The 11992-nt window shown below is 52.1% G+C and overlaps 1 protein-coding gene across 1 annotated transcript; it reads right to left on the bottom strand.

Moving 5' to 3' along the window:
* Window positions 1-9349: 9349 nt before the first annotated feature.
* CCL24 (C-C motif chemokine ligand 24) lies at window positions 9350-11303 on the bottom strand. The gene is made up of 3 exons (XM_008062620.1): window positions 11231-11303; window positions 10899-11016; window positions 9350-9509 (listed from the first exon to the last, which is right to left on the bottom strand). The coding sequence occupies exons 1-3, from the start codon at window positions 11301-11303 to the stop codon at window positions 9350-9352; spliced, it is 351 nt and encodes a 116-aa protein (XP_008060811.1).
* Between the last annotated feature and the right edge of the window lie 689 nt (window positions 11304-11992).

The raw sequence follows: 11992 nt of genomic DNA, 5'->3' as shown, positions 1-11992 counted from the left end.
CCCCCCCAGCCTCGACCTGCTGGGCTCCGGCGCTCCTTCCGCCTCAGTCTTCCAAGTAGCCGGAACTACAGGCGTGCGCCACCAAGCCCAGCTAATTTTTGATTTATTGTAGAGGCGAGATCTCACTGAGGTCCCCGCTGTCAGACAGTGTATATTCTAGCAGAGAAAAGTGACATCAAACAGAAAATATACTCGATAAACTATAAACTATTCATTGTATCTGGGGTGTGTGCTTTGACAAAGCACACAGAGAGCACTGAGAATGTATATTTATATCGGTGAAATCCAAACTAGGCCAGGGGCAGAGAAACATCCCTTTCAAGGATGTGACCTTTGAGCTTAGCCTTGAGGACAACGTGCTGGTCATTCTCCATTTGCAGAGCTTTAGAAGGGGCCGTGCCCGTGAGGGACTCTGAGGCTGAAACTTTGTGAGCTCAGGGTGGACCAGCCTCTGTCTCAGCCTCCCTGCTTCCCATACAGACCGTGAACCTGCATTTTCTTCTTTTTTCTTTTGAGTTGGATTCTCACTCTGTCGCCCAGACTGGAGTGCAGTGGCCGCTCCCGGCCACCGCAGCCTCGACCTGCTGGGCTCCGGCGATGCTTCCGCCTCAGCCTTCCCAGCAGACGGTACTACAGGTGCGCACTACCACGCCCGGTTGATTTTTTGATTTATTGTAGAGATGAGGTCTCGCTGCCCAGGCGGGTCTCGAACCCGCGGGCTCAGGCGATCCACTCACCTCAGCCTCCCAAAGGCGCGGGATGACAGGCTGAGCCACTGAGCCCGGCTAGCATTTTCTTCTTTATCCTAAATGGCATAGGGAGACGTAGAGGTGTTTTAAGCCAGGGGAATGACAAATTGAGGTGACTCCTTTACAAAGATGTCCCTGGCTATTGTAAGGAAAAAACACCAGCTCGAAGCCTCCTTATTCATCTTTGTCACTCTTCTGCTCAGGCTTCTGGAATTTATTGATCTAATAAGTGTTTGCTGAGCTCTTATTAGGGGTCTAGGCATGGTCCAAAGCTTTGGAAACACCGCAGTGGACAGGACACCTTCGCTGCCTTACGGATATACGTGAGCTCCCTTGTCTGCTGTCACAGTGAGATCGAAACATGGGAGGCTGAGTTGTGGGGGGGAGCCTGAAGGAGGTATTGTGTTAGGAGGGGTTCCCCAGTGCTGGGCAGCTCCCTGTGGGAGGGAGCGGTGTCCTGGCTTGGGTCCAATAGAAAGAGAGGGGTCAGCGACCGAGTGAGACTCCGACCAAAAAAAAAAAAAAAAAAAAGAAAGAAAGAAAGAGAGGGGTCAAGGAGAGGAAAACACAGTTCCTGGAATCGAAAAAAGACAAACTTTTAATTTTTTTCTCTTTCTTTCTTTTTTTTTTTTGGAGTTGGAGTTTCACTCTATCACCCATGCTGGAGTGCAGTGGCACGCTCATGGCCACCGCAGCCTCAACCTGCTGGGCGCAGGTGATCCTTCCACCTCAACCTTCCAAGTAGCTGGAACTACAGGCGCACACCACCACATCCAGTTAATTTTTTGGTTTATTGTAGAGACGAAGTCTCTAAGGCTGGTCTCGAACCCCTGGGCTCAGGTAATCCTCTCGCTTCCACCTCTCAAAGTGCTGGAATTACAGGCGTGTGCCACCATGCCCAGCCTTATTTCTTTTTCTTTTCTTCTTTTCTTTTCTTTTTTTTTTTTTTTTTTTGAGTCAGAGTGTGAAGTGGCACACTCAACAGTCACCGCAACCTAGACCTGTTGGACTCAGGCGATCCTTCCCAGTAGCTGGAAATAGAGACGTGTGCCACCACATCCAGCTTATTTATTTATTTATTTATTTATTTATTTATTTATTGTGGAGACCGGAGTCTCCACACATTGCCCAGGCTGGTCTCGAACTGGTGGGCTCAAGCAATCCTCTCGCCTCTGCCTCCCAAAGTGCTGGGATTATAGGTGTGAGTTATTGTGCCCGGCTTTTTAAAAATTGTTTTAATTAGAGTATTATTTTTTTTATAAGACAAACTTTGTTATTTGTTTGGTACCAATTACTGCATTTACCCTCAAAGTGGTTCTGGGAGGGAGGTCTTATGATTCCTCTCTTGACAGCCAAGAAAACTGTGGTTCGGAGAGGGGAAGTGGTTTGTTCAAGGTCACACAGCTCACAGATGGCAGAGCCCACAGTCCAAGCCAGGTCTGTCTCATGCCTGTGCCAGGTCTCAGAGTCCTGTCCCCTTGCCCCTTACCCTGAGAATAGGCCTCAGAGCTGGCTTCTCTTAGGCTGTCTTGAAACTAACCCTACTCTGTCGGTAAGGTAGGATATCAGAGCATAGATCATGGCTGGATAGATAAGGCGAGGCACCTGTGGGCAGCAGGGGCCAGCAACCTTCCTCCAAGCTTTCAGTCGGCCCACACGGAAGCAGAAATGCAGCCAGACCCACGCACAGGTCCAGAATACCCAAATGAGACAGCTGGTCGCCTAGGAGAAGCGCCACGCTTCCCCATTCTGAGGCTTGAGGACGGTGTGCCCAGACAATATTGTGATGGGGCAATTAGCCACAGCATCCTGATGAGAATGGCATGTTCCATCAGGCTTGAGATTCTGCAGAGTCAGAAGGCCGTGGGAAGGATGGAGATTTCCCGGGAACCCAGACACAAGGCAGGAGGGGAAAGTGCAGAAGCCAAAAACGGTATCTGCGAGGTGGTCATTCCCCTTGGCAAAGAAGGAGTGGCAAGATTGGAGGGGAGATTAGGTAGGAGCCATGGAGAAGGGCACCTGGGCTCCTCTCCCTGGCCTGCTTGGGGCTGAGCTTTCGGGAAGTGATAGGCTACCCTACCCAGGTATGGTCAGTGCTGAATAAGTTATCCTAAATCTTGCTTGTGTTTCAGGTGGAACAATAGGTTGGAAGACCCGGGTGTACAGCTTTCTCTCTCTCCCTCTCTCTCTCTCTGAGTTGGAGTCTGTCACCCAGACTGGAATCCAGTGGCGCAATCAAGGCTCACTGTAACCTCCAAAGTAGCTGGGACTACAGGCACATGCCACAATGCTTGGCTACTTTTTCTGATTTCTTTCTTTCTTTCTTTTTCTTTCTTTCTTTTTCTTCCTTCCTTCCTTTCATCTCACTGTGCTGTCTAGACTGGTCTTGAACTACTGTGCTCAGGCAATCCTTCCACCTTGGCCTCCCAAAGTGCTAGATTTACAAGCATAAGCCACCACACCTGGCCTGTACAGCTTTCTGAGGAGGAAACTTCCATGTGTCCTTAAGGGGCTTCCTGGAAATGAACAGGCCTGTGATTTTGAAAAGTTAGATAACCAGCGTTTTTTTGTCTTTGTTTTTTTTTTTTTTGCTTTGTTTTGTTCCATCACCCAGGCTGGTGTGCAGTGGCACGCTCATAGCTACCCCAGCGTTGATCTGCTGGGCTCTGGCGATCCTTCAGCCTCAGGCTTCCTAGTAGCCGGAACTACAGACGCACACTACCACGCCCAGCTATTTTTTATTTTATTGTAGAGATGAGGTCTCGCCAAGCTGCCGGGACTGGTCTCGAATCCGTGGGCTCAGGCAATCCTCTTGCCTTGGCCTCCCAAAGTGCTGGGATGACAGGCTGAGCCACCAAGCCCGGCCAACCCGCGTTTGAATAAAGAAGTTCAGCCTGGAGAAAAGAGGTCATGGAATTCTTGGGAATCAATAGCTTTGCAAGGGTCGAGACCTAGAGCCAGGCTAGAACTTCAGCAGTTCTGACAGCAGAACTTCTTTCTTGGTCAAGCAAGACTCATCCCAGCAACTTTTCCTAGCAACATCTATTTCCCAGAAGGAAATGGGGATGGGAAGGAAGAAAGACAGGCCGCCTCTCTGGAAGGACTAAGCTTGGAAACACTGGGCAGGGACTCCTATCGTCCCATGGCTGTCTCAATAGCTGGGAGGAGCTTTGGTGCTCCCAGCAGGAAGGCTGGCTGGTGAGAGGAGCAGAACAAGCCGGGGAAGGGGAGAGGAGGAAGATCCCAAGCGAGATGAAAGCTTTGGAAAGTTCAAAGGCTCTGAACAGTATAAGACGTGATGACCTTACTTATCTTGCAGCTCCAGCTGCCACCTGGAGAAAGAAGTGACTGAGACCAGAGCTCTGCCGATCAGCTGCTGCACCCCCGGCAAGGACTCTGGAGTCAGCCACCCAGCCCAGCTCAGCATGTCCTGCTGGGCTCCTTTCCCCTGGATGAGGCCAAGGTCCCTCACTGGTCCATGACCTTTGTCTCCTGGAGCAGAAGATAAAATCTGTCAACCCCACCCGGACATCACAATCACCTGGGCAACTTTTTAAAAAAATCGCAGATTTCTGGGTTCCATCTTAGGAATGTCTGAGCCTTCAGGGGTGAGGGGAGCCCAGTATTCTGCATTTTTAAAACTTTACTGAGGATCCCAGGCAGGGTTGAGAACTGCTGTTTTGTGTCTCCCTTGTTCCTTCTCTCACACCTTGGGCTCAAGAACTCAGCTTTGCTCTTTCTCCTCCCACCCTTGGGTTACGATGGAACTTTGGATACACCCGCCATGTGCTCTCTACAGAGCGTTTAACTCAGTTTTCATGAATCCCGTGACAGATTTTGCTGGGGGCGAGGGAGACTCCCAAACACAGGACAGTTTTGACCTAACTTCGCCACAGACTGAGCCCAGTCCCTCCCTGACCAGCCAAGCCCTGACAGCCCCCATCTCCAAGATACTTCCTTCCCAAGGTGGCTGGAGAAAGAGTGTGGATGACCCAGTGCACGTGTCATCCTGCGAGGAGCCGGCCCAGACACACGGCAGGATGGAGTATATGACCTTCTCACCCAGGGACTGGCCCTTTGTGCCCAAGGCTCAGGCCCGAGAGCAAGGCCAGGTGAGGGCAGTCCAGGTGTCCCAAGGGCCATCGTTCCAACGTGCCTGCTTTATCCAGAGGCGTTGTGGCTGCCAGAGCAATGAGACAGGAGGAAGCAGGGAGCACAGGGCCAGCTAGGATGGCCACAGAAGTGTCTGCCAGGTGCCCTGGCCAGAGCAGGATCTATTCCAGTTTCTCTGCTTCACAGCTGAGCTTGGGCTCAGCCCGGCTTACATTTATGGAGGTTTATCTTGTGCCAGACATTTCGCTAAGTGCTTCTTGTTGTTGTTGTTTTTTGAGTAGGAATTTCACTCTGTCACCCAGGCTGGAGGACAGTGGCACACTCCCAGTCACTGAGACCTGCTGGGCTCAGGCGATCCTTCTGCCTCAGCCTTCCAAGTAGCCGGAACTACGGGCAAGCGCCACAATGCCAGGCTAATTTTTTCATTTAGTGTAGAGATGAGGTCTCGCCAATTTGCCCAGGGTGGTCTCAAACCCAGGGGCTCAGGCAGTCCTCTCACCTCGGCCTCCCAAAGTACTGAGATTATAGGCGTGAGCCACAGCATCCGGCCTTTACTAAGTGTTTCTTATGCATTCATTGCCTAATTTCGTCCTGACAGTCAATCGAGAAAGTAGATATTTCCATTAAGCCCATTTTAAAGATGTGGAAACTGAGGCCAGAGAGGTCAAGGAACTTCTTCCAGGGTCACACAGTCGGAAACTGACAGTGCTGGCCTCAAATTCAGGTCCGTTCGACCCCCAAGCCCAGGATTTCTCCCCCTCCCCCCCTTTATTTGGTCATTGGAACCAGTTGGCTTGTTTTGGTTTCTCCCGGAAGCAGATCCCGAGACAGGGGTTTAGGAGTATGTAGTTTATTTAAGAAGTACGGAGACACCAGCAGAGAGGGAAGGCGACCAATAACCAATAAGAGTGTGTCATCAGGCCAGTTACTCATTAGGAAGCAGATAAACTAAGGCAAGAGGGTGCCTTGGGGTCATGCCAACTGAAGAGTGAGGTGGTGATATGGCCCCTCCCTCAGTCACCAGTTGAGGACTGCCCTGGGGGGTCTTGATTCCCCGACATTCCTGACCTGATGCGGCAGAGTAGCCTTTGGGATAAAGCACCGGGGCCCAGAGCTGCAGCAGGAAGATGTCAGACACACTAACGGACGCAGTTCAAGGAAAAGGGGACCAGGCAGCACGTTGACAGTTTTTGTAAAGCAGTTTTATCAGAAAAGTGACACATGCACACAATACAAAGTTCAAACACCATGGAAAGTGCTAATAAAGGTATACCTCCTCTGTCCCAGAACCCAGGCCTGACTTGCCATAGAAATTTTTTTGGTTGATGAGTTGGAGTCTCACTCTGTTGCCCAGACTGGAGTGCAGTGGCATGCTCCCCGGCCACCACAGCCTCGACCTGCTGGGCTCTGGTGATCCTTCCACCTCAGCCTTACAAGTAGCTGGAACCACAGGTGTGTGCCATTATGCCTGACTAATTTTTGATTTATTGTAGAGATGAGGTCTCACCAAGTTGCCCAGGTTGGTCTTGAACCAGTGGGCTCAGGCAATCCACTCACCTTGGCCTCCCAAAGTGCTGGGATTACAGGCTGAGCCACCGAGCCTCAAGTCATTGTGCTACCCCAGGTCGATGCTGGGGTGGCCATGAACGTGCCACTGCAGTCCAGCTTGGGCAACAGAGTGAGACTCCAACTCCAAAAAAATATATACGTATACAGCATTATAATCTTATGGGACCATTGTCATATATTATGCAGTCACTTGTTGACCAAAATGTCAGAATGTAGCGCATGACTGTACTCCCAAACTACACACATAGGATGTTTCCAGGTAACCTTCCAGCTTCCCATGCCAATCACCTCCGATCAAATCTCCCTGAAGCATCCCTCTTCCACACTCTAAAGCTTTCCCTCTCCTCTGCCTGCCTCTAAGCCGCTGCAAGGGATGGTGGCTGACCCCTTTGCTCTAGCAAGTTCTGAATGAATAAAGTGTTAGTTCTCATTCGGGTGGTCTTCATTTATTTCCCCTGGGTAATTACATAGTCTGGTGTGACTACAGACAAGGACCAGTGTAGAAGAGGGTTGAGAGCGTGGGAGAAGCTAGAACTCTGTCGCCCAACCAGCAGGAGTCTCTATGGGACTGAGCTCCTTGAAGGACCATCTGGTAGCATCTATTAAAATGCTAAACCTGCTGACCCAGCAATTCCACATCCAGGAGGGTACGCTGCACAGGTGCACAGGGGTGCATGGGCAGGGATGTTTATTGCAACACCCATCTGTAGTTATAGAAAACTGGCAGCAACCTAACTGACCCATTCATAGGGGAATCGGTCAAGATCTATTTTTTTCATCGAGTTGGAGTCTCATTCCGTCGCCCAGGCTGGAGTGCAGTGGCACCTGCTGGGCTTAGTCAATCCTTCAACCTCAACCTTCCAAGTAGCTGGAATTACAGGCACGCGTCACCATGCCCAGCTAATTTTTTGATTTGTAGAGATGAGATCTCATCAAGTTGCCCAGGCTGGTCTCGAACCCCTGAACTTAGGCAATCCCTCCCCTCGGCCTCCCAAAGTGCTGGGATTACAGGCTGGAGCCACCGCTCCCGGCCTAATACCGTATTTTTGCTGTAACTTTTTAACATTTCAATATAGTTAGATATACAAATACCACTGTGTTACAATTGCCCGTGGTGTCCAGTACAGGCTGCAGTCTAGGAGCAATAGGCTAGATCACCCCGCCTAGGTGCATAGTCGGCTACCCCATCTAGGTTTCTGTGAGTACACTCCATGATGTTCGCATGACATCAAGCTCCCATGGCAATGCATTTCTTTTTTTTTTTTTTTTGAGTCGGAGTCTCACTCTGTCGCCCAGACTGGAGTGAAGTGGCAGCTCCCGGCTACCGCAGGCTCGACCTGCTGGGCTCTGGCGATCCTTCCGCCTCAGCCTTCCAAGTAGCTGGAACTACAGGTGCACGCTACCACGCCCAGCTAATTTTTTTGATTTATTGTGGAGATGAGGTCTTGCCAAGTTGCCCAGGGGGATCTCAAACCCACGGGCTCAGGCAATCCACTCACCTCAGCCTCCCAAAGCGCGGGATGACAGGCTGAGCCATCGAGTCCGGCCAAAAGACCTTTTCTTTTGCAAGGTCATGCAACTCACAAAGCAGGATTGGTATTGAACCCACAGCGCTCTTGGTTTGTGAATGCATGTGTGCTATATTTCTCTCTAATCCTTTGAAGACAGAGACCATCATTTATAATTTTGTAGCCTCCTAGTGCCTGTAATAGCTCCTTGTGCAATCATGTGCTTTGTTGAAATAGTTTAAACATTGAATTGAACCCAGGTGAGCATGTGTGCTCTTGGGACTCCCAAGAATAGACTGAGATCACTTCCCACTCCTGATGGCCTAAGCTCGGGCAGGCTCCATCCCTCCCAGCCTTGGATGGACAGCCCAGGCTGCTCTCAGGAGTACACACCACCACTGTTCACAGCCCAACCCTGCCCCCAAGAGAGATGAGACCAGGCAAGACATGACCACCTTCAAAGAAGAAATCACATTTTACTTGAACTGTTATTTGAGAGTTAGCAGCTATGTTTCACTCTTGACAAACCAACCACACAGTGTCTCATGCATAGAAAAAAGAAAGCTGGGTCTTCCCCGCTCCCCTCAGCCCCTGCCCCATCTTCCCCTCACGAAAATGTGGGGCAAACCCAGCTTTAAAGGCATAGCAGGTCTTTGACCCCAAAGCAGCTTAGAGCAAACTGTGTCACAAAGCAGAACACCTCCTCCAAGTCATATCTTCACTACCCCGGCTGGTTTTTCACCCTTATCCTCATGTTCTTTTCTTTGCAAAAACCAGTAAGTGCCTGAAAATTCGCTACGTTGTAACCCATGCATACCATAAAGTGTGCAGGGAGGGCTGGAATCCAGCAGGGAATGCAGCAAAGGGGCCCTCCACTTTTGTCTGGTTTTTATTTACTCGGAGTGCTGGAAATGGGGCCAGCCTGGGACATCCTAACTTGCTGGACAGCTGCAGCTGTTGACAGGCCACCCTCCCCCAGATAGAAACAGTCAGACAGCATCTAGGCCCACCACAAGGCCAGAGAAGCCAACTACAATGCGAGCAAGGTGTGCCTGCAGGTACCTGGGTCTCATGTACCTGGGCTCTGACGGAGCCTGGGAGTCAGAGAAGGACCAGGCCCAGGTCGGGAGGAGAAGGCAAAGTGTTGCCACGGCCCTCCTTCCAGGACCTTCTCACCCAGCTCCGGGAAGTCGAGGGGGCCAGGGTGCATGGAGCCACCACTCAGTTCCCTGGGACCAGACTCACTTGCTCCCTTGGGTTTTTCATAGAATAGACACATCCCTGGAGAGCATTGCTAAGAAACAGGAAAATTAGCTTCTTCCCATCACCACGGGCTTCCCCAGACCCCGAGCAGCCTGTCAAGCAGCCCAGGCCCAGGCCCAAGCTCAGGGCTGGAGAGCTGGGCCGTGCTTAGATGGTGGTTTTGTGGCCACGGTGGTGACTCTTGGCACCCGCTGCCCTGGCTCCGGAGGAAGGCTTCTTCCGCTTGGCATCCAGGTTCTTCATGTACTTCTGGACCCACGGCTGCTTGGGGTCGCCACAGAACTTGTGGCCCTTCTTGGTGGTGAAGCTGCAGGGAAAGTGACAAGGGCTCAGCGGGGGCTTGGCAGGGAGCTTGGGCCGCTCCACTTTCCCGGGAGGTGGGGTGGAAGCCCAGAGAGGGGAGGCTGCTTGCCAGGCCTCCCAGCAAGGACTGACACGATGTCTTCCATTGTGTCTGTGTCTCTTTGGGGGGATTGGGAGAAGAATGGGGTGGGTTGAGGTAGTCAGAATGCATTCGGGGCCTCCTTGTCAGACAGGGGAGGCTCAAACCCGCCTTTATACCGGATCTAAGGGAAAGACATAAGCTCGACCCACAGAGAGGGGAGGGGTGTCGAAAACACAATGACAACCCCCAGAAGAAGGCGGAGTCCTCCGTTTCACACACTGTACACGGAAGGGTCACTGATGAGTATGCCAGAGCCGGGCAGGGAGACTGGGATGCCTTCTTCCAAGTCTATTCTGCACCCACCATCTGGCCGGGTTGGAGGAATGAATAATCATACTGACATCACATTTCTACTGCACACCGCTATTGACAAAGTCAGCTACTTGCATAAAAGGCAGCTGTGAAGCTATCTAGAGTCCAGACACTTGGCTACCCGTGTGACTTTGAGCAAATCACCTTTCTTTTCTTTTTTTTTTTTTTTTTTGAGTTGAAGTCTCACTCTGTCGCCCAGACTGGAGTGCAGGGGCCGCTCCCGGCCACCGCAGCCTCGACCTGCTGGGCTCTGGTGGCCCTTCCGCCTCAGCCTTCCGAGTAGCCGGAATGACAGGCATGCGCTACCACGCCCGGCTGATTTTTTGATTTATTGTAGAGATGAGGTCTCGCTGCCCAGGCGGGTCTCGAACCCGCGGGCTCAGGCCATCCACTCACCTCAGCCTCCCAAAGGCGCGGGATGACAGGCTGAGCCACCGAGCCTGGCACAAGTCACCTTTCTGAGTCTCAGTTGCCCTCTGTAAAATGGGCAATCATCCCTACCCCCATAGAATTGTTTTTGTTTGTTTGCTTGCTTGTGTTTTGAGAGAGAGTCTTGCTCTGTCACCCAGGTTGGAGTGCAGGGGTGCAACGATAGCTCATTGCAGCCTCAAACTCCTGGGCTCCAGTGATCCTCCCACCTCAGCCTCCCGAGCAGCTAAGACCTACAGGTGTGCATCACTGCACCTGACCGCATAGAATTGTTGAGATAATATATGCCCCTTAAATGGTGCCTAGTACTTATTTGGTGCTCAGTCAATGACTGTTGAATCTGAATCCCCCTCCTATTTTTATGGGCGAGGAAGCTAGAGGCTCAGAGAGGAGAGGCCGCTTCCTCAGGGTTGCACAGAGCTGGGTTCTGTGGATTTTACTTCTCAGAGACCCTGCAGGTGCATCTCCCCCTGGCCCTGTCCTGTCAGGTATCCAAGGAGAAGTACTTACATCACTCCGGCCTTGGGGCAGACACTCCCGCTGGACAGGTGGTAGCTGACCACTCGGTTTTCAGGAACTTTCTGGGAAATAAAGGTCATGCAGCAGGCAGAGGGGATGACCATGGGGCCTAGAGGAGACAGAGAAGAGCCATGTCCTTTCCCAGCCTTCCCTCAGCTCTGGGCCTCAGATTTGGAGCCTGTTCCCTGCACCGAACACCACTAGTCTACTTGTGGGCTGCTCCTTTCCCAGGGCTCCCCCCAGCCCCAGGCTGGCCGGTCCTCCACCCTCCACCGTGCCATCCTGGCCATGCCCTTGGAGAAGCGTCTTGCCCGAAGTCTCACTTGCAGGGGCGACGTGGTGGCCACAGATGTTCAGGAGCAGGAGGCTGGCTACGATGGTGGTGATGCCCGCCATGTTCTGGGGAGCAGAGACGGCAGCTCAGGGCTCAGAACTGGGGTGCCGGAGGAGAGGACCTGGGGACGACGAGCCTGGTTGCTTGCGGAGTACCCCAAACTCCCTCCTGCTGACTTTTATAGGGACAGCTAGGAGGAAATATGACCCCACCCCGCCCCCCAGGCTTCCTCGAAAATCCTGAGGCCTCTGCGGTCTGGAAAGGAGAAGTTATTGCCCAGCTGAGTCAGGGTTATTTGGGGCTCCACGGGCAAGAGCTGAGAGAGGGGACATCTCCCTGCCTGGGCCGCGCCCAAAAGCTTTGGTTGCCTGGCCAAAGGGCCCATGGGATCCTGGCCGTGCCACTCACTCCAGGTAGGCTAATGGGTAAGTCCTTCACCTCTCTGAGCCTTGGTTTCTTCAGCTGAAAATGGGTGGAGCTATTGTATCCTCTTTGGTCCATTCAATTAGCCATTCATTCATTCATTCATTCACCAAACTCTTTTTTTTTTTTTTTTTGAGTTGGAGTGTCACTCGGTCGCCCAGACTGGAGTGCAGTGGCCGCTCCCGGCCACCGCAGCCTCGACCTGCTGGGCTCCGGCGATCCTTCCGCCTCGGTAGCCAGAATTACAGGCGCGCGCTACCACACCCGGCTAATTTTTTTATTTATTGTAGAGATGAGGTCTCACCGCCCAGGCGGGTCTCGAACCCGC

This window comes from Carlito syrichta, unplaced genomic scaffold (assembly GCF_000164805.1).
Source record: "Carlito syrichta isolate Samal-C Ts95f unplaced genomic scaffold, Tarsius_syrichta-2.0.1 Scaffold305768, whole genome shotgun sequence".
NCBI lineage: Eukaryota > Metazoa > Chordata > Mammalia > Primates > Tarsiidae > Carlito > Carlito syrichta.
Note: the sequence above shows the minus strand (reverse complement) of the source record. Positions and strands in the feature narration are given on the sequence as shown.